This window comes from Schistocerca nitens, chromosome 2, assembly GCF_023898315.1.
Source record: "Schistocerca nitens isolate TAMUIC-IGC-003100 chromosome 2, iqSchNite1.1, whole genome shotgun sequence".
Taxonomy (NCBI): Eukaryota; Metazoa; Arthropoda; class Insecta; order Orthoptera; family Acrididae; genus Schistocerca; species Schistocerca nitens.
In genome coordinates, this window is record NC_064615.1 from 726,476,333 (window position 1) to 726,499,034 (window position 22,702).

Consider the following 22,702-nt stretch of genomic DNA (forward strand, 5'->3'; position numbering starts at 1 on the left):
TAGGTTCTGAATTCTGATACTATATTCCGACATTATGTATCGAGGATGATATCTCAAAACCTCACTCTACTGTTTAGAATTGAACTAAGGGAAGTGACTTTGTGTTGACGTTCTGTCTGATGTACACACCATAGTTTGGCGGTGACGTAGCCTGCCGCTTCATTGATGTCTAGTGTGAATTGACCTTTTTTTGTGTTATAGCTACTCTACAGGTCAATTCTTAGTTGACGGTGCGGAACTTCAAAACATTGCACAATGTATTTCAAAAGGCTTCATTCACAGCTTGTCAACGGAACTGCTCAGCACATTAATGTAAATTTTTGCGGACAAAATATTAGACATTGGCGTTTTTGCGGGGATCATGGCGTCGTGTGCTAACATAGGAAGTTGTGTTCACTTATGGAAAGGTAAATGCCTACACTGCTCATAAATGAGAACATAAAACTGACGACACGGTTGCCATTAAATGACCTTTCTTAATACTGAGAGAGTCAGTGCTACCCGAAAAGAAAAATAAATTTGGTTTTGAAGTTAGTAGTTACTTAGAAAGAAATATAAATACAACCCACATCTGAAAAGGCTCTTGCTTTTAGTCAGGGATGCTATCTCATAACCTTATTATCAATATTTGATGTTGTGCTAATCAAAGTGAGATTGTTTTGATGTTTAATGTAGTTCCAAATCATGATCTGATGTTACGCCTCCCACCGTTCCCCTGAAGTCCAGTTTGATTCGGCTTTACAAAAAGAAAAGGCTCTTGTAGATATGTGAAAGGCACTAGAATTGTCGGAAAATTTTAGCTAGCACGAAATATAAGTCCACTTTTCTGACAATGCAATATTTTCAGCTTGTATGACATAAACACTCTGAAAATTACTCTTTTACTACATCGCTTTTCTGATCAACGTTCATTAGCAAAGTTATCAACTGATAACGTGACGTTTGCTATGATTGACTACGGGAGTAATGTCTTTGCTTTGTACAACTTGCCATGTAATCTTTGCGTATGAACAACTTAGAAAATCTACGAATAAAGAAACACTTTCGAATTAACTGTGATTATTGATTGTTAGATATAGCTTTTACACTTTTATGCTCACGTTATAACGGTATTCCAATGAATTAATGAACATGCATTCTTCGTTCAGCCTAATACACTGAGCTCCGAAGCAACGCAGCTCTAGATAGTGACCTTCTGAGCGCCATATTGTTTGTCCAGTGCTGGCAACTTCTGACTGCCTGTTTTTACTTGTTAAAATAAGGTATGTGAGTAACGAATAGATTGTTTTGTGTTACAATAGTTAGATTACTGCATGAGCGTATATGTTTTCCTGAACAAATAGTGTGATGCCAACATTTTGTCGTATCTGTACGAAAATAAGGCACACGGGCGTCCTGTAGTGCTCCTTATAAATTTTATAAAGTAATTCATAAATTACTAAATTTATTTTGTTCATACTCTTATAGTATGTAATCTTTGTTGAAACTCAAATGCCCCTCGGTTAGTATTAACAGTAGTGAATTTAAAAATATGCCAATATTGGATCATTAAAATGGATACACATTCTTCAGTGAATTCTTCCTTTAGTACTGAATGTTTAGGCGATAGAAACAATATAAATTTCGTAATTTACTGAAAAAGTTGAAATACCAGTTTGACAGACAACTATTTAGATGTGGGAAGACACTACATACTTTGATGTACCATTGCGCGAAACACTTCAAACGATTTACGTATGTTGCGCCAACTGTTGACATTTAAGTTCGTCGCATAACCTAAGTTGGTTTCTGCGTTTAACGAGCTGGTTCTGGTGTATTTTTCGGCCAGTAGACATTAAGTTCGCGGAATATGATTTATGTTATAGAGAATATATAGCATAATCGAGTTTTATGTTAGATATATAGGGTAATACCCAGAATTACATGGTTCAGAAACATCGACAACTGAAAACACGAACCTGTTGTAGATGTGTTGGTAACGAAAGCGTGTTGCAAGTTGTTGGCAGCCTGTATCAATTGTATAATGACAGTTGCTTGTGCCGAAATCATCACACAGCTTGTAAACAAATGTTTTATTGCATATAATAACGGTCATAGCGTGCAGAACAACTCAACAGTCTTTAGGCGTTATCCAATCCCACACAGTAGTATCCTGTTAAGCAAATACTTCGTCGTTCAAAATCCTGTTGTGTTAATGTTACGCGAACAAGCCATAGCTTTCGTTTTTTAAGTCATTTATACATACTGAGCTGTAACATTTTAAAATACAATGTTGTCTTACCTTTGTGAACAGTTATATAATTCTACAGTGCATGGTTCTGGCATTTCGCTACATAATTCGAAATTAAGACTGATTAAAATTTCGTCAGTAGTCTCCTTCAATAATATTAACTTTCATTTCCATTATGCTCCATGACATTAAATCCTATCATTCAGTATTTTTTTCAGTTTTTGCAATTAAAACATCGAGTATCATTAAAACAGTATTGTGACAGTTTAGTCAACTGATTAGTGACAAACCGTAATAGGCGTAATGTACACTTCGTTATTAGTTATTCATTGTCGCAAATCACAGTTGAGAAAAATGTACGCTTGTCTTCTCGAAATTTCACATTCAGTCAGGTATTTTAAAGAAACCGTATCTCATCTTTAAATTATGATTCTCCTGGATGAATTAGTGTATTTTCAATCACTTCATTCCATAGGGCCTGCAGAAGTCCTCAATGGCATCTCCAGTGGAAACACAGCACGAAGATCAGGAACATCCTGGGTTCTCAATTTCATACAGGTATATAGTGCTTCATTAATTTAGAAGCATAACAAATGCTCTTTCAGAATAGATTTAGTCTTTGTTTTTTGAGAAAGTTTGTTGGGAAGTATATCTGGATGCATTACAGGAATGTACCATGGGAACTTCATGTTTAGTTATTCCTTTAATGATGAATGGTTCTCAGTGTTGCACATCAACACCTGTAATACTTATTCTAACCAATTTAATGTTTGTTCTTCAGGTTGTGTGAGATGGTGCATTTTTTGAAATTAATGGAGGGGTGGCATTAAATGTAATGGTTACTGATTGGTTGTAAAGAGTGTGATGGTTAGAGTATTGAATTATATCATAAGCATGTTTCTTTCAATTCTATTGTTTGTAAAATGAAATTAATGTGTTTGGTTTTCTTAAGCTGTTATATTTTGTGGATCTGTTATGGTGATTAGTCGAACTTCCAATGTTACACCAATAAGCAGATGGACTAGGTAAGATGACATTTAGAAGGCTTTGGAAGATGGTGACCTTGAATTGTTAGAGGTAAATCACAACAGATTACATTTTCATTGTTGTGACTACATCAACATTATTTGGCCTCAGAATTCAGGTTGCCTAGTGAGATGATGCAGGGAAAGACACTTCCTGTGCATGAGAAGGGGAGGTTGAATCCTCTTCTGATCCTCCAAATTTAGATTTTTTTTGTGCTTCACATACAGAAATGCCAAGATCATTCCTGAAATAGAGTCAGTGCCTTCCTTTCTCCATTTACTCTCTCTGAAAGCTAATTTTCAGTTTCTTAAGACCTTGAAGAGAAGATTTTAGATTCACACAGCCTTCATTTGTCCCTTTCACAGTTAGTGTGATTTTGGATTAAAAAAAAAAAAAGGAGGGAAAAATATTGCATCAAATATGTAGGTAAGTGAAATATTATAAATTTCTGGTAAAGTTTTTGGTGGTACCAATTTGGTAAATTTGCATAAATATTAATAGGAATATTACATAGGGTTTAAAATAGTGATATTACCATTACTACAATGTAACGTTCACCCATCTTTACTTTTCGTGTAGAAATTATTAAAAGAAATAATGTTGCCAACTCTCTAGTGTGGAGCTGCTAACTTTATGATACTTCAGAAGAGCCAAACCTCCCTGTTTAATGGAACATGTGGACAATGGTTTGGTGTTACCATTTGCACTGAGTGATTTACGGTCCTGCACCCATACAAAACATAGATGTTTAAAGGTGTCTGCCAAAGAACATTAGGCACAAATCATCTTTAACGTAGCGCATATAAATAAATATCTTGCACCAGGCACATGTAAATAATTATATAATTATTTTTATGGTTATAATAGAGGGAAACATTCCACATAGGAAAAATATATCTAAAAACAAAGATGATGTGACTTACCAAATGAAAGTGCTGGCAGGTCGACAGACACACAAACATACACACAAAATTCAAGCTTTCGCAACAAACTGTTGCCTCATCAGGAAAGAGGGAAGGAGAGGAAAAGACGAAAGGATGTGGGTTTTAAGGGAGAGGGTAAGGAGTCATTCCAATCCCGGGAGCGGAAAGACTTACCTTAGGGGGAAAAAGGACGGGTATACACTCGCGCGCGCACACACACACATATACAGACACAAGCAGACATATTTAAAGACAAAGAGTTTGGGCAGAGATGTCAGTCGAGGCAGAAGTGCAGAGGCAAAGATGTTGTTGAATGACAGGTGAGGTATGAGTGGCGGCAACTTGAAATTAGCGGAGATTGAGGCCTGGTGGATAACGGGAAGAGAGGATATATTGAAGAGCAAGTTCCCATCTCTGGAGTTCGGATAGGTTGGTGTTAGTGGGAAGTATCCAGATAACCCGGACGGTGTAACACTGTGCCAAGATGTGCTGGCTGTGCACCAAGGCATGTTTAGCCACAGGGTGATCCTCATTACCAACAAACACTGTCTGCCTGTGTCCATTCATGCGAATGGACAGTTTGTTGCTGGTCATTCCCACATAGAATGCATCACAGTGTAGGCAGGTCAGTTGGTAGATCGCGTGGGTGCTTTCACACGTGGCTCTGCCTTTGACCGTCTACACCTTCCGGGTTACAGGACTGGAGTAGGTGGTGGTGGGAGGGTGCATGGGACAGGTTTTACACCGGGGGCGGTTACAAGGGTAGGAGCCAGAGGGTAGGGAAGGTGGTTTGGGGATTTCATAGGGATGAACTAAGAGGTTACGAAGGTTAGGTGGACGGCGGAAAGACACTCTTGGTGGAGTGGGGAGGATTTCATGAAGGATGGATCTCATTTAAGGGCAGGATTTGAGGAAGTCGTATCCCTGCTGGAGAGCCACATTCAGAATCTGATCCAGTCCCGGAAAGTATCCTGTCACAAGTGGGGCACTTTTGTGGTTCTTCTGTGGGAGGTTCTGGGTTTGAGAGGATGAGGAAGTGGCTCTGGTTATTTGCTTCTGTACCAGGTCGGGAGGGTAGTTGCGGGATGCGAAAGCTGTTGTCAGGTTGTTGGTGTAATGCTTCAGGGATTCCGGACTGGAGCAGATTCGTTTGCCACGAAGACCTAGGCTGTAGGGAAGGGACCGTTTGATGTGGAGTGAGTGGCAGCTGTCGTAATGGAGGTACTGTTGCTTGTTGGTGGGTTTGCTGAGGACGGACGTGTGAAGCTGGCCATTGGACAGGTGGAGGTCAACATCAAGGAAAGTGGCATGGGATTTCACAGTGAAGAAGAACTCCAGAATTTCCTCTCCAATCTCAACTCCTTTGGTTCCATCAGATTCACCTGGTCCTACTCCAAATCCCATGCCACTTTCCTTGATGTTGACCTCCACCTGTCCAATGGCCAGCTTCACACGTCCGTCCACATCAAACCCACCAACAAGCAACAGTACCTCCATTACGACAGCTGCCACTCATTCCACATCAAACGGTCCCTTCCCTACAGCCTAGGTCTTCGTGGCAAACGAATCTGCTCCAGTCCGGAATCCCTGAAGCATTACACCAACAACCTGACAACAGCTTTCGCATCCCGCAACTACCCTCCCGACCTGGTACAGAAGCAAATAACCAGAGCCACTTCCTCATCCTCTCAAACCCAGAACCTCCCACAGAAGAACCACAAAAGTGCCCCACTTGTGACAGGATACTTTCCGGGACTGGATCAGATTCTGAATGTGGCTCTCCAGCAGGGATACGACTTCCTCAAATCCTGCCCTGAAATGAGATCCATCCTTCATGAAATCCTCCCCACTCCACCAAGAGTGTCTTTCCGCCGTCCACCTAACCTTCGTAACCTCTTAGTTCATCCCTATGAAATCCCCAAACCACCTTCCCTACCCTCTGGCTCCTACCCTTGTAACCGCCCCCGGTGTAAAACCTGTCCCATGCACCCTCCCACCACCACCTACTCCAGTCCTGTAACCCGGAAGGTGTACACGATCAAAGGCGGAGCCACGTGTGAAAGCACCCACGTGATCTACCAACTGACCTGCCTACACTGTGATGCATTCTATGTGGGAATGACCAGCAACAAACTGTCAATTCGCATGAATGGACACAGGCAGACAGTGTTTGTTGGTAATGAGGATCACCCTGTGGCTAAACATGCCTTGGTGCACAGCCAGCACATCTTGGCACAGTGTTACACCGTCCGGGTTATCTGGATACTTCCCACTAACACCAACCTATCCGAACTCCGGAGATGGGAACTTGCTCTTCAATATATCCTCTCTTCCCGTTATCCACCAGGCCTCAATCTCCGCTAATTTCAAGTTGCCGCCACTCATACCTCACCTGTCATTCAACAACATCTTTGCCTCTGCACTTCTGCCTCGACTGACATCTCTGCCCAAACTCTTTGTCTTTAAATATGTCTGCTTGTGTCTGTATATGTGTGTGTGTGCGAGTGTATACCCGTCCTTTTTTCCCCGTAAGGTAAGTCTTTCCGCTCCCGGGATTGGAATGACTCCTTACCCTCTCCCTTAAAACCCACATCCTTTCGTCTTTCCCTCTCCTTCCCTCTTTCCTGATGAGGCAACAGTTTGTTGCGAAAGCTTGAATTTTGTGTGTATGTTTGTGTGTCTGTCGACCTGCCAGCACTTTCATTTGGTAAGTCACATCATCTTTGTTTTTAGATATATATAATTATTTTAGTGAATGTAAGTTTTTTAGGAGGATGGGCTGGGACTATTTTCATTTGCACTATGTGTAAGAGTGATTACTTAAATGTTGGCACATTAAACAAATCTCTATTTCCAGGTGATGATTGCAAATTGTTATGTTTTGGTTTTAAAGTAAAATGTTACTCGCCGCACTCAAATTTGTCAGATGTTGCCTTCTGTAATTCACAAGTTGGCTGTAGGACTGGCCCATTCCATTAGTCTTTTTCTCACTTAGTTCTTAGTGCAACATCTACCACTGATATAATACTTTTGTGTTTTATTACTGCATATATCATTTAAAAAAATACTTTATAGTCCGTCCAAAATTAGTTTAGGACTGAAACTTCACCAGGAGCATGTGAAGGCATGGAACAGTGTTGCCACATCCTGCACAGAACACACATGTAATCTTAAATTTCGTTCAACTAACCCACACAGCGAAAGTATTCATTTTATAACTCCACTGATATCATTCCCGTCACTATGACGGATTCTTGAAGTGTAGCTTTCACTGGTGCCATTTAATGAAACATCATCTCCTTCACTGAAATTTCCAAAATGAGTGTCATTTTGCCAAGCTCTGTCCATGATGCTTTGTATATGTTTGATGGGTTTCTTCCTATCTTCAGTGTGGTGTTCTGGATGGCTTCTGTTGTAAGTGCTTAGACTGCAGAGAGGGTAAATTTGTTATTATTCCTGGCAATGCAACCTTTGATTTGGGCCCATATCAAGTCTGTTGGGTTGAAATGGCAGTGGTAAGGTGAGAGTCTAATGACTGTATACCCATGTATTTTTGCCAATTCGTTGATTTCGTGGAGATGGATCTGTGACCTATAGAGAGAGATTTTTCCATAAGCTCGACCTTTTTAAGGTCATCACCTACATCGACATTAGGGCTCTGAAGGCAGTCAATCATTTCCTCCTTTCCGTTTGCCGTGGCAGGTGGCTTGTCAATAACAACTGAATGGTAAGCAGCATTACTTTGAAAAATTGTTGGCTGTTTTCCAAGATTTGGTATCCTTGAACCACTTTGTAAATGTAGTGTGGTTCATTTCTTCAAGGTAATCTCCTGTTTTCTTTGATTTAAAAAGCAGGAGACTATTTGGGAGAAAACCTTGCAAGGTACCTACATGGAGAAGAAAAAGTCCACTCCCCCCTTGCCAGAAGGCATCTGTCCACCTCTGCTGGACAGCCTGATCAGAACTGACCCAAGTTTCATCAAGCCACACCACTTCGATATTTATGCTACAGATGTCCCTTAAAAATCGGTGCCACCATTCAGCTATATCCTCCCTTTCCATCAACAGCTTATGGCCACAGAAGTTTCCGTAGTGAAAGCTAAGATTGTGTAAAACAGTGGACAAGTATGTGTGATTCCCTTGAAAAAGTCCTAGTCTTTAAGTGTGAATAGTAACTTCCTGAGCGTCAGATGTTCCTTCCCACAATAATTATTATAAATGTAATGATGAATCTCGTCCTCGGCAGATGAATAAATATTGGTAATCTGCTTCCAATATGACATTTTCCCCAGGTATGTTAGGTTTCTATGGTTCTTCAACTTCCTTTTCTTTGTCAAAAATTTCCTTCCCAATATTCACATAAATGTTTTTGCTTGTATTCAAGGCTGCAGCAGTTCTATCGTTCACTTTTGTATTGGAGAGCAGCAGGCTAACATTAAGTTTTTTATTCTCAAAGTAGGCACATAACGCGCAAACCATTTCTCTTGACTGCCCTCGTATGGCAATCCCATGGCCAAGAAAATGTTGTCTAACTTTTCCACTTATAATGTTCGATGAACTTCCTGTTGACTTTGTTCAGTACCATATGAGGAATAACAGAAGCAACAAATAAAAGAATAACTCTTACAACAGTAAAAACTCACACACAGAAAGCCATAGGACACAACAATCACTCAGGAGAGCTACCTGGCAGCAACTGTCCACTGCAGGGAGAAAGTGTTGCGTGGAGCAATGGTTTGGCAACTTTGGGAATTTGCCGCAGCTACTGGTAGTATGGTGTTGGTGGAAAGTGGTCCGGGCCTGCCGCGTGCCCCCCCCCCACCCCCCACCCCCACCCCCCCTACCACTTATGTCCCTGCTAGCAGTCCTGCAGTAATTTTGGATAGACTGCAGTGGTCCAAATACAGGTTCTGACCAATACAGATACAAGGTGATCTTACTGCCAACGTATCATTTACCATCTCATCTGCTCTGTTTCTAGACATTTGTCTGTGAATGTGAAAACTAAGGTGCTATGTAATTACTGTGTAAATTGTGTTTTAAATCCAGGTTATGCAGTTTTCTTGAATCACATTGTATTTGTGAAAGTTTATTGCACAGTTTTTGTTAAATTACTAAGCTATTTGCAATTACTCTAAAACTTTTAGTTCCAAGCAAAGAAACATTCTTTGACAAACTTAGGCACTTTGTTTACTTCCTATGATTCCTGTCTAAAATGTGGTAATGTCATATGATACTGCCCTATGTGGTATGTGCACCAAATGCCAATAAAACAATTTCTCTGACCAAAAAGGATAAACACCCAGAGGGACAGGAGAGTGAAAGGGAGATTAACATTTTTGAAAGTTGTCCAGTTTTATTTCATAATGAAGACAAGACAAACTTAAATACAAGCACATTGCTGGTCCCTTGTCAGTAAAATGGTGCATCTTCTATCTACCTGGATATATGCACTGATTCAACTGAGGTAGGTATATACAGCTATTGCACACTCTCCAGGGATAGTTGTCTCACAAATGTTGCAGATGGTTCTTGATACTCTTTTATTGGGATGAAGTCGGTGACGACTTGTCCTGCATACATTGTTTGGGGACAGATAGGGATATCTTGCTGACCAAGGGAGTATCTCAACATTATGCTGGTTGTTCACAGGCACATAAGCCATATGTTGAAAAAGGTTAACACTTGAGGATGTTAGATGTTAGGGGATAACACTAATGTGTCCCTACAAACTTTGCCTAAATGTATCATCTTCCATGGTGCTGCTGTACTCACAGACTGTGATCTGAGGTAGTGCAGAAACAAGATTCATCGTGGAAAATGGTACAGTACCACTCGGCAGCAGGCCATGCTTCCTAGTCATGGTACTACAGTGGTGTTAATGGCAGCCTACTTGTGGGATGTTGCTTCAGTAGGCTTGCTGGTCTTCCGTCAATGGGACAGGATGATATGGGGTGTTGCTGTAAGCCATTGCTTATGCTTGGATGGCAAGTGCAGATATGAAGGGGTTGCAATGTGGTGGGTGCGCACTGGGGCATTTCTCCCTTCATGTGGGCAGATTTGGTTGACAAGTACCTGGATGCCTTATGTGGTTTCCCCTTCCATCCCCCTTCAGTCAGACATGATGCTTCTGTCACATTCAAAATGTCTGCTGTTTGCATATTGCAGAATTTGCCCAGCTGGTCACAAGCAGGCTTAAAATGATGCCCCCATTCGAAACTCTATTAAATGCTGGTTTCTTTATCTTAACAAGTGTGTGGTGTTCTCCATAATCCTCCAAAATTCTTGCTAACCATCTGACGCATTGCACACTCATCGTATACTCTGCCAGACTTGATAACATTACCAATAGCTTACAACACTAACACTTCGGGGCCTATTATAACCATCACAATTGGTTGCAACTGTAGTGTTTTACATACCAACTGATGGCGCTAAGTGCAACAGTTTACATTTACAATAGAGTATACTGTCTTAATGGGTAACAATTTTGTCAGTGGTTGTGAAACAAAAGTAAATCTGTAATGTGGATGAACTAGAATATTTAGGAAGCGGAAATACGGAAGCGTCCGATCCCACCCGTCTGCTTTGACCCATGACGTCACAAATATGGCGGAAACAAAAACAAACACACACACTTTCCACAAGAAGCCTAATGACACTAACGGGACAAGCACAGGAAATGGGGTGTTTTGGGTGGGGGGCAAACTAAATATAAACAAATGTAGACGCCTTGCGTAGCTACAACGTGTAAGTGAAGACAGCCATGCATGAATACCCACCCACCTCCCCAGGGGTCGTAACCCCTGCAACCCATAGAAGATAAAGATGCTTCAGTAGCTGATTAGTGTTTTTTGTATTAAAAAAAAAAAAAATCTCACGGGATAGAACGAACAGATCAGAAAGATAAATATAATAAACTAAAACAGAAATTGGAGGAAACAGATAATTAAAATAAGTAATAAGTGTTTTTAAATTAAAAAAAAAATCTCACGAGATAGAACGAACAGTTCGGAAAAGTAAATAAAATAAGTTAAAACAGAACTGGAGACAGCCACACTCAAACCAAACTCCGCGCTGTCATGACGTCACACACGACAACACCCTTACGTCACGGGTCAAAGCCAACGCGTGGGATCGGATGCTTCTGTCGACCCTTAGGAAGCTTAAATGTTTACGTCACATTCAGTTCTACATTGCTAGATAATTGCATAGTGTGTACAATTTAGATGACTATTGTCAGAAATCTTGGCATCATTAGATGCTGTGTAACTGTGCTGTGTCTGGTAATTATTGCTCTACCACGTGCCCTCTGCAGGAAAGGAAGTACATAACATTGCTTATTTGTTACTGGGCCATATGATATGAGACAAATTCCTTAGTAAACAGCCTAGAACTTACAGTATATGTTAGCATCTCATAGTAAATGAAAATATACTGCTAAGAGTTGATAGGAAAGGAACATTCACTGCTTGACAAAAGTAACATGTTGAAATTGTGATGTCTTGTTATTTGAACATTTGTTTCCAAATTAAACTACTGCAGTGCACATTATTGTACCAATACTTGCAAATTGTCATTACTTCACATTCATTTTGTGCAGATGCTTGTATGGTAAACGTTCAATTCACTCCACTCCTGTATTTCAGGTTAATTCAAGGAGATATCATGACACCAGATACAGAAAAAGAGCAAAACAATAGTTCAAAGACAACCCATTGTTTGATTTGCAATAGTCGTGTGGCAGTCTCCTCCAGGAACAGCTGCAATATTTTTCACAAGTACACAGTTACTTCCACAGAGAAACCAATATCGTATACTATTGGAACTGTTTTAGGGGTGGAGATGAGTGAGGACACAGTGCACAGTCACGTCATTTGTAAAAAGTGTTTCAAACTTTTTAATGAAATAGATGAAATAGAAGCAAGATTGGAGGAAGTGAAACTTGAAATAACAACAAATTATAACAAGACTTTGAAAATTCAGAGTGAAGCAGAAAAGGAAATTGTTCATATAGTTGAGGAAGATGAGGAGAACCATAAGTTGCCCCTGGGATCAGAAGATGGAAATGTTGTGAAAGCAAAAGTTTTGCCACGAGCTCGTAAAAAGGGACCACTTAAGAAAATGAAATCAAGTCACTTAATAAACAGTGAAGAAGAATATGAACAGCAAAAGGTATGTTATAGATGGTGATATAGAAGTAATTGCTCAGTGAAAGCATTATAATCTTAAGATATGCCAAGGATTACTGTTAATTAAGGAAAAACTTCATTTTTAGAAACCCTTAAATCTTGATGAAATTTTATTATTCACCATAAACTTTCATGTAGACTACATTGCGCACTTTACTACTAACAGTTAAGCTCATCAGTCTCTCCCTACTATCCTGTAGCTTAAGCTATTGTTGTTTGTTATGTTAAAGCTTTTTTCTGTTACTGATGAATAATTGTCCAAAAACAGATACAAGGTAAAGTTGAGAAGTTCCCATTGCGCCAGTGAAGAAATGCACTTATTTTTTCCTGACACACTCCTTGTCTGTAACTGTTCTTGTGCATATTCCCTCCTTGAAAGTTTAGTGGTGAAAGTTTTCTGAAATATTCATCTACACTTTGTATGGCCCTCACACTGGAGGGAGGCATTTTAACTAGGCTGCATATTGGGCACTGCCTTTTTAGCCATTGTCATTTGATAAGTGGCTACCCCACCACTTTGTACACATTGTGGCCACGTTTTAACTGTCCGCCACTTCCTAATGGACTGCCCATTTTTTAACTGTTTACGTTCCCGCTTGGGTTTGCCATCTGAGTTATTGGCCACTTTAGCAAATGATGTGCAGGCTGGTGACCACATTTACTTTTTATCCTCCGAAGCAATATGGCAAAGGCCATTTAATTTTTAGTTTTGGACCTCTGTTTCTGTATTGAGTCTTTTTAGCCCTTTCCCCGTGTGCCTGTTTTTAGCTGTCTCTTGTTATGTCAATTGGGATTGATGTATAGTAGTTTTTTAACTCCTCTCTGTCTTCATTTTATATAGTTTTGACTTGGGCGCATATGAACCCAGTTGTTTTCGCCCTAAAGCAAAGCAAAACCAAAACCAAACTACACCTTGCATGACCTTGTCTATGAACATTTTCCAGCCACAGGATTTTTTACATGTGGAAATAAATGAAAATCGGAAGATTTAACATCTTAGGTTAGGGCGCATGTTTGAACAATTCATAATCAAATAAGATTTCTCATTGCTGAATTACATTCGTGCTCAGGTGCTATGATCTGATGACGTGTGATTATTTCCTCTTCTTTTAACTTCTCCACCTTTTATACAGGGGGTCAAAAAGATTTGCATATATTTCCCAATCAGTATGTCACCCTTACATGGTAATCAATGAGAGGAATCTTTTTTTTGTATCCCAGATGAATAACCATCACTGTACTTCAGAATATATTGTAACATTTCTAACCTGCCTGTGTTGCTAAAATACCTCAGTGGAACTTGATGTTGTGATGTCTCATCCTCTGAAATTGCTTGAGTTGGTAGTATCATAGTTCAATAAGAGCTACAACATCATTGAGTTAAGCTTGAAATTCTTTCACCTTTCTGCAGATTAAAACACTCTTTAGTGATCAGCTCACACTGTCTTTCTCATATTTCTATCTGTATGTCAACAAGAATACCATCTTAGTCTTATCAGTCCTCTTTCCTTAGAGGTAATAATGCCAGTAAATCAAGTTATTAACTTCGTACAGTGGATTCTAGAGTGACAGTTTGTTCATAACACACTTCCATAATGGAGTCCTATCTACAAATGACACACCTTCACCCAAACATTATATGAGGGAAGATGGACAATTACAAACAACTCCCTGAGATGGTCACTGGAGTTTTACTAGTCTACTACCACAGAAAAGTTATGTTGACTTCTGCAGTTAGACTGTTCAAAGTAAGTCTGTAAATTATTCACATTGGCTAATGGTTATCACATGAATAATTAAGGTGAAATTTCACACTCAGAACTTCATGTGATGGTGAACATCAGCCATGAATTTTTTCATTAAGAAGTTGACGTGATGAGATTTAACTGCGAACATTGATATAGGGACGTTGGTTTAGTGATTATTAGGTCCAAATTCACACCGAGATGTTAACTTGATAATAACTTAGCGAGGACTGGTGACATATTGTCTAATGGCGGTATATGTAGACAAGTGTGAGAATTATTAGTGAAATTGGTAGTTACATTTCACTTTACAGTGATGATAACAGTCAAATTCAATGGACCATCTCAGTCTTATCAGGCCTCTTCCTTCAGTATAATAATAGCAGTAAATCAAGTTAGTAGCCACACACAATGGATTCTAGACAGTGACAGTTTCTTCATAACATGCTTCCATAATGAAGTCCAAACTCGTATTGGACCAAGCAATAATTTTGTTTATTTATATGTTAGATAACTGAAAAGTAATGATGTTTGATGTACTATGATTGATTCAATGCATACCTCCACAGTGGGTTTACAGAGTTCCAAGTAATTTTCTCAGATCTCCAATTTTCCTAATTCTTAATTAGTACCTTACTTGGATAATCAGATGTACTAGCTAAATTAGAAAAAGTGGAACAAGAGAAGTATGTTATAAGATTAAATAAGTTCAGATGATGAAAGTATTTTCAGGTGGGTCAAAACTTAGGTTACAAATCATTTGTTTGACGACTTCTTAGCGTAAATAAAACTGCTTATTGGAAACACGGACTGACCAGTGCTTTCCTCTCCCGCAACTATCCTGCAGACCTTGTCCACAAACAGATCTCCCGAGCAATACATTCCTCCCCGTCCAACAACAATGTTCCTACCCCCAGACCACACAGAAGCATCCCCCTTGTCACCCAATATTATCCTGGCCTCGAATACATCAACAAATTACTCCGCCAGGGATATGACTTTCTCAAGTCAACCCCTGAAATGAGATCATCCCTTGACAAAATTCTCCCCACTCCACCCAGAGTTTCCTTTCGTCACCCCCCTAACCTCCGTAACATCCTTGTTAAACCCTACAATATTCCCAGACTACCTTCTCTACCCAGCGGTTCCTACCCCTGTAACCGACCCCACTGCAAAACCTGCCCCATGCATCCCCCCACAACCACCTACTCCAGCCCCGCTACTGGTAAAACATACACAATTCAAGGCAGGGCCATGTCATTTACCAGCTGACATGCCTGCACTGCACAGCCTTTTACATCGGTATGACAACAACTGAACTGGCTGAGCGCATGAACGGACACAGACGAACTGTCTGCCTAGGAGATATCCAATACCCAGTAGCGGAGCATGCCCTCCAACATAATTCTAGGGACCTAGGAACCTGCCCACCCAACACCAGTCCCTCTGAACTGTGGAGATGGGAACTTGCACTCCAACACATCCTTTCATCCCGCCATCCCCCTGGACTGAACCTACGTTAAACCACCTCAATCCCATTTACTTTTCAGTCTTCTCCTCTTTCCCTTTCCTCTTTAGCCATTCATGCATCTTTTCATCCTACATAGTTGTGTTTATCTTTATACTATATACCTCTTTACTTCTGTATGCATACTCTTTGGTTTGAAGCTGGCACAGTGCTTACAGTAGAATATCTTTGGCTTCCCTCTGACAACCATGCCTGTATCCTTGATACCCTCCCTGTTTTCCTCTCCCTGTTGCTTCATAACCTGGGTTGTTAGTAACTGAATCCACTTTCCCTTCTTCCCTTTCTTTCCCCTCCCTCCTCCCTGATGAAGGAACATTTGTTCCGAAAGCTAGGAACGTAAATTTTCGGTTCTGTTTTTTGTGTATCTATCAGCTGTACTGAGCTGAGGTAAGTACTGGCCAGCCCCTCTATCTCTTAGTATTTGCTTATGTGATATTTGATTTTATTACTCCTCCATCTACAGAATCAGAACAGTAGTAAATATAAAACATATCATAACAATTTTTGTTGGCTTGTGCTTTACAAATACATCTGTTTCATAATTAGACTGATCTGTGTTTCAAATTTGCTTTGAACTGCTGCTTAAAATGTTCCGTTTATTGTGCTTCCTTAAAGCATACATCGAATTTTTACAGTTATATTAATGTTTGAAGATGTCTAAAACATTATTACACAGTCAAGAACACCCATATGATTGTTTGTTTGTTTGTGTGTGTGTGTGGGGGGGGGGGGGGAAGGGGGGGGGGTCGTGAGTATTATTATTTTGGAAGACAAATGGTGACTAGCAACTGGCCATTAAAAACACCCAGTTCTGACTCTGTTAAATACCTGCGTAATACCAACTTTGCAGTCATTTTCTTGAAAGAATATCACCTGACTGCACTAATTTTTTCCTGTCCGTAAGAAAGGGGGGGGGGGGGAGGCAAACCCTGTTGCACCCAATAACAGGTGCCCTTGTAATCAGTAGTCTAGTTAGTTATTTTCAAATTAATTGCTTTAGTTTTGAATTTGAATGTCTGTTATAAGGACATAGCTTCGTATCGTTTTGAAAACATAAAACTGGCATGAAAAGCTAATCTGAACCTAAGATATCTTGCACTCTTCTTCCCTTTTTTTAAAATGCTGTGATATTTGTGTTGTCACTGCAGCCCCCCCCCCCCCCCCCCTCTCCCCCCGCCACACACACACACACACACACACACACACACACACACACACACACACACAGAGAGAGAGGTATTTTTTATGTAGATGTTTTGTTAAATTTGGTATGCCTGTTGTGATTGTTGAAGGCCAATCACTGTGACATTAAATGCTTTAATGACCCAAAATAGTGATCGCAGTAGTATGGCAGCTTAGGTCGGACCCTGTGTGATAAATTGTATTTTCTGGAGGGTAATGACCATCAATGAAATAAATCATGTTTTTGTTTTTTGTCAGATGTGCCATTTAATTCTGTACTGGAACAGGTTTACTTCTGTCATATGAGCACGGAGGGCACGTCTCACTCGTGTTGGCTTTATTTGATGTACACTGTATTTCTCTGCTTCACAGATCTGACAGTATATTGAATGGCTACTAAATGATGGTACTCTTCTCTGCAGTATGTAGCTGTGCAACTGTTCTTAGAAGCACGTCATCTCTCTTTGATTTAGTAATGTGTGTTTGTTTTTATTAAGTTATCAGTTTTTTAGTTTCTGTTCTATTTTCTCTTGGGTTCATTGAACTACCCAGAATAAAGGTTGACCATGGACTGTATCACAAAAATGTCACCCCCGCCACAGGGGCCTCACATCTCTTTCGTGACTACATGCTTGGCCATCACAGAGCCCGAACCTTTGCTGTGCTACTTTCTTTTCCATGCTGCAAGTCTCTTTGTGCTGTTCTTTTTTCCTCTCTATCTTTCCATTAGATGATCTTTGCTACAAATGGACCATAAGAAAACTGTAAGTACAAGTTTTTCCAAATTTATCCACTAATGGCATATAAAAAACGACAACCAACTAAAAACTGTGCATTTTTTATACTTCAACAAAGCAAAGCAGAACGTATACATTGGAAACATTATGTAAAAATGGCACAGTACAAAGAGAAAAAAACACTTGAAAATGGGAATTGCTTCCCAAAATATGTCATATAAAATATAAATAAAACAAAATCTTGACTGGTAGCAGAAAAGTTATTTGTAAATAAACCCATTGTTTTCACAGTCACAGGCTTAAAAAAGGTTTATAATGGACAAAATCAGTTTTCTTACCGTCCAACCTTGTACAGCTTGTTGTTATTAATTATATGTTCCTCTTGTTAGGTTTGACATAATACTTCTCTTCAAAATTTTATGTAAGTGTGGATCATGCAGGGAAGGTCACCCAGCATGGAGTACACCCCACCTTTGTGCCTTTCTCTCTTTACGCTCTTCTTTCTTGCAATGGTACTACGCCCAAAACCCAGCACAGTACCCACTCTGTTGTGGGGGGGGGGGGTCATCATGTACCCGCATGGTGGTAGCCCCTTGACAACACAGGGATCGTACAACACTGTGGCTTCTGTCAAAAATGTTCACCATTAAAAAATTAAACTACATTAAATATATCTAAAAACAAAGAAGATGCGACTTACCAAATGAAAGTGCTGGCAGGTCGACAGACACACAAACAAACACATACACACAAAATTCAAGCTTTCGCAACAAACTGTTGCCTCATCAGGAAAGAGGGAAGGAGAGGGAAAGACGAAAGGATGTGGGTTTTAAGGGAGAGGGTAAGGAGTCATTCCAATCCCGGGAGCGGAAAGACTTACCTTGGGGGGAAAAAAGGACGGGTATACACACTCTCTCTCTCTCTCTCTCTCTCTCTCTCTCTCTCTCTCTCTCTCTCTTTCGTCTTTCCCTCTCCTTCCCTCTTTCCTGATGAGGCAACAGTTTGTTGCGAAAGCTTGAATTTTGTGTGACTGGACCATAGAAAACATGGAAATTATATTTCTCTTGGTTGACAGCACCAATGATCTCAACAATTCTTCATTGTGTCTTGTTCCGTGGCACTTAGTCCAGTGTTAGATACAAATGTGATTGAAAATATAATGACAGTCACTTACTGACAGAGAAATATCACAGATTTTGGAAGAATCTGCAGATTCTCAAATTGGATTTGATGACACTGACGCTGTAGTGAGTGAACCTGAAGAGGAATGTGCTGTGCGCGAGGATGTGGACAGTGATAGAGTACCTACAGCTGCTGAAGATGAACTCTGAGCACCTGAAACTGACGACAACACAGCTTGCAAGGTTAGTGACAGGTATATTACAAGCACTGGAAAAATTTATAGCTCCAAACATCGTCACATTAGAAGACGAGTAGCACAAAACATAGTGACGGAAAGAGAAGGCATAAGAGACGAAGACAAAGTAAGAACAATAAGAGAATCATCTGAAAAGTTTTTGTCTCCAAAATTGTCAACATTATAATAAAGCATACCAATGAAGAGGCATTGAGGCAGAAATTACCCAAGACAGACAGACTTGAATTCATGGCATATATAGGGCTACTTATTATTCTGGGGAAGGAAAATGACAGTAAGTCATCTGTTACAGATTTATGGTCCTACACTTCAGGAAGGTTTGTTTATACTGCTAGCATAAGCCGAACCAGATTCCAGCAGCTTATTAAAATAGTAAGATTTGATGACAGAGAATCGCGAAGCAATCACAGGAGATGTGATAAGTTTGCTGCAATACAAGAAGTTTTTGATAAGACAAATGAATTACTGCCAAAATATTATTCTGTTGGGATGCGCTCTGTTACTGATGAAATGTTGGCATTGTTCCGTGGCAGGTGTCCCTTAAAGATCTTCATGAAGGAAAAAACCCGGTAAATACCATATACTTATATGCATGCTCACAGATGCTAAAACCAGATATGTTATCAGCATGGAGCCTTATGCTGAGAAAAGAAATGATGATACCCAACAGTTAAAATTCCACTGCAGCTGTGGTCAAATGCCTGGTGGTTCCTATACATAATTCAGGGTGAAATGTCACCACAGACAGATATTACACTTCAATTGATTTGTCTGAAGATCTATGGAGGAATTGCAAACTAACTCTCATGGGAACATTACAAGCTAATAGGAAACAGATACCTAAAGAACTGAAAGATATCTCAAGACGAAAATTATATTTTAGTAAACTGGCTTTCAGTGATACTAGTACTGAAAATGTTCCATTCACAATTGTTTCTTATATCCCCCGTGAAAAGCCCAAAAGAAATCTGCTGTTTCTGTCATCTCAACATTATGACCCTAAGGAGAAAACAGTTATAAATTTATATTGTAAAGAGACTAAAGGTGGCATTGACATGAAAGATCAAATGGTGAGGAAATATTCAGCTAAGAGAGCAGCAAGAAGGTGGCTGCTGTCTGTTTTCTATACTATTTTGGACATAGAAGTCATAAATAGTTATACATTATTATTGTTGAACTTCCTGGACTGGAATAAGAAAAAAACCTAGTAAGTGATGACTTTTTCTTAAAGAACTGACACTGCAGCTCACGAAACCATACATTGAAGAAAGGGCTCCAAAAATTGCAGGACTGCCCAAGCCTGGAGTTTCAAGTATGGAGGGTATTCTCGGACAGAAAATCGAACAGAACTTCCGTGCAAAGGAAGCTCATGGAGGTAAAGATAGATGTCGTTTGTGTGTTAATGAAAGCTATTCAAAAGCAGAAAAGTACAATAAAGTGAATAAAACAATAATAATCAGCAACAATTGTAAGAGATACACATGTGGTAAATACAGCAAAAATCTGTTGTATGCTCCAAGTGTGAAGTAGATTCCAAAGGAAGTGGTGAATAATTCTTCTCGCAAAACTGTGTTATGTACCTAAGCTATCTGTATATTACCTGAAGTTTTTGTAATATTTTTTTAATTATAGTGAATTGTACTTCAATAGTACTATGAGTTTTACTAGAAATTTTTATCAAGATAATTAGACTTAGTAAACTTAAATGACAAAGTTAGTGGAAGATATGAAATGAATTTTTGAAAACAGTTTTAAAAGAAATATTCAGGTTCTAGATCGTGATTATGCATCAATAGATCCTTCAAAAGTATGGTAATTCAAGAAGGATTAATGAATTTTATTTATTTTCTAAATATTTTTATGGTGGGCACAAAGTATCTCTTTCCCCCCCCCCCCCCCCCCCCCCCCCCCTTAGTAATACACATTACTGAAAATGGCTTCTCCCTCAGTTCTATGTACAGTAATATCTTCTGCCTTTCTCAAAATGTTGATAGCCCATCTCTTTCCTTCTTGTGAGACACAGGCGTCTTCCAGAATGATTCGAGCTTAAACAGCTTGAGCAAGTAAGTGCCCTATAACGTCTGTGCCGTAAGCACCCCCAGTTAACATCTTGTCAATTGAATTTGTGGCATAAACTCGACTTAACACTTCTTTCAGTGTAGACCCTACCATTGTGTGACCAATGCATATTTTATATAAAAATCTGTCTTAATTTCAACAAATATGTACTCACTTACTAAACTGAAAGTTACTCCACTATTTAAAAATGAATACAGTGAAGTTATTTTCTCTACTCATGTAAGAGAACAGTACAGGAAATGCCAGGGAGAGTGTAGTTGATTATCCTTTGTGTAAACTGAAGAGCGAGCAGTTCTGATTGTGGGGGACTGAGCTTTCCCAGAAGAAAGTCTGACACTCGTACAGGATGACTAACAATCAATTTCCCTATTAGCAATGTAGGGCGGTGTGCAGGGATTTACATAGATTCTCTTCATACGTGTAGTATTATTAGTGTCTAATATCTGTTATTTAGTGTTAACAGATTTTGTGGAAAATAGACAGTTGCCAGACATGTTTGCACACAATGCATTATGTGGAAAATACACTCTCCAGGTGTATGTGTATGCTGCATCACCAGTGAGTTATGGGCATGCTGTGGAGGGGTCGTTATGGTTGTGAAACAGCATGCAGCTGTTTCCTGCAATATAGTGGTGTGGAGAGTGAGGACTCACTTGCTCGCTCCTTGTTTTGCGGATGCACAAATAAGGAAAGTAAGCGACCTCAGTCTGGTGACCTACCTTCCCTCACACTTTCACCTGCCACTGCCACTCCCTTCCACTGCCACCAGTCACATTCCCCTGAACACAATTTGTCCCTTTGATACAGTACAGTCCTTTAATATTTGATCTTAATCCACTTCATTTAACAATAACCATTAATCCATACCTTTAAAACACTATTTTTAATAATTTGCGAGTTTTTTCCAACCCCCCCCCCCCCCAAAAAAAAAAAAGAACACAGAAACTATTAGTCCAATTTTGTACTGGGAAACGTTTTCGATAGAAACCAGAATTACTCAAGAAAAATGTAAAAAAGTGATCCTAAAATGTGCCCCCCCCCCACCCCTTGCTATTACCCCAATGTTAACACACCACAGCTGGGGATTTTCAGTGTGTTGTCCATAACATTGCCCCTACCATCGTATGAAAATTTTCAACTAAGTGAACTTTTCCCCCAGTTCGTCCTCTTTTCGTCTGTATTGATTGGGCTACATAAATTGAACTAAACTTTCTTCCGGTAGTGTCCGCACAGCCCCAGCTGTCTCTTCTGAAGTTAAGACACACTATAATGCGGAGAAGTCTGACCCTAAAATTTACCTTTCCCTGGCTATGCCATTGGATGAATATAAGGCTCATAAGCAACTCTTAGAGCGCGAGATTGCAAAAGGCCAACAATATTTATGGGCTTTCTATGCATTACATATTGTCTTGTCATGCAACCACCATATTGGCTACTAATGGCAACAGGGTGTGGTACTGGAGGTATCCAATGGTGAGCATAGCACGAGGCGATGGAGCATAGGTAAAATGCTTAACGGATGAGTGATTTGGAACAGTGCTACAGTGCAAGTTGTGTTGATACAAAGCAGAGCAATGTTGATGATAAACAAAGTGGATAATGTATTATATCTACAACAACAGTTGCTGAAGTTGGCATTTCATCAGGAAGGAACACAGGGAATTTCACAGAGTGAGAAAGAAT

At 39.8% G+C, this 22,702-nt stretch overlaps 1 protein-coding gene across 2 annotated transcripts in view; it reads left to right on the plus strand.

Annotated features, from left to right (window-relative positions):
- The first annotated feature begins 1,034 nt into the window (after nucleotides 1–1,034).
- The window catches only part of LOC126236923 (zinc finger protein 37-like), a 68,451-nt gene continuing 46,783 nt past the window's right edge, over nucleotides 1,035–22,702 (plus strand). The window contains exons 1-4 of one of the 2 annotated variants that reach the window (XM_049946588.1): nucleotides 1,035–1,055; nucleotides 1,149–1,262; nucleotides 2,706–2,788; nucleotides 11,828–12,353. In XM_049946588.1, the coding sequence (XP_049802545.1) occupies nucleotides 2,724–2,788; nucleotides 11,828–12,353 (591 nt within the window). In that variant the 5' untranslated portion in view covers nucleotides 1,035–1,055; nucleotides 1,149–1,262; nucleotides 2,706–2,723. Of the gene's footprint in view, nucleotides 1,056–1,148; nucleotides 1,263–2,394; nucleotides 2,623–2,705; nucleotides 2,789–11,827; nucleotides 12,354–22,702 lie in introns of those variants that run through there. The other variant, XM_049946587.1, reaches the window with a different exon arrangement.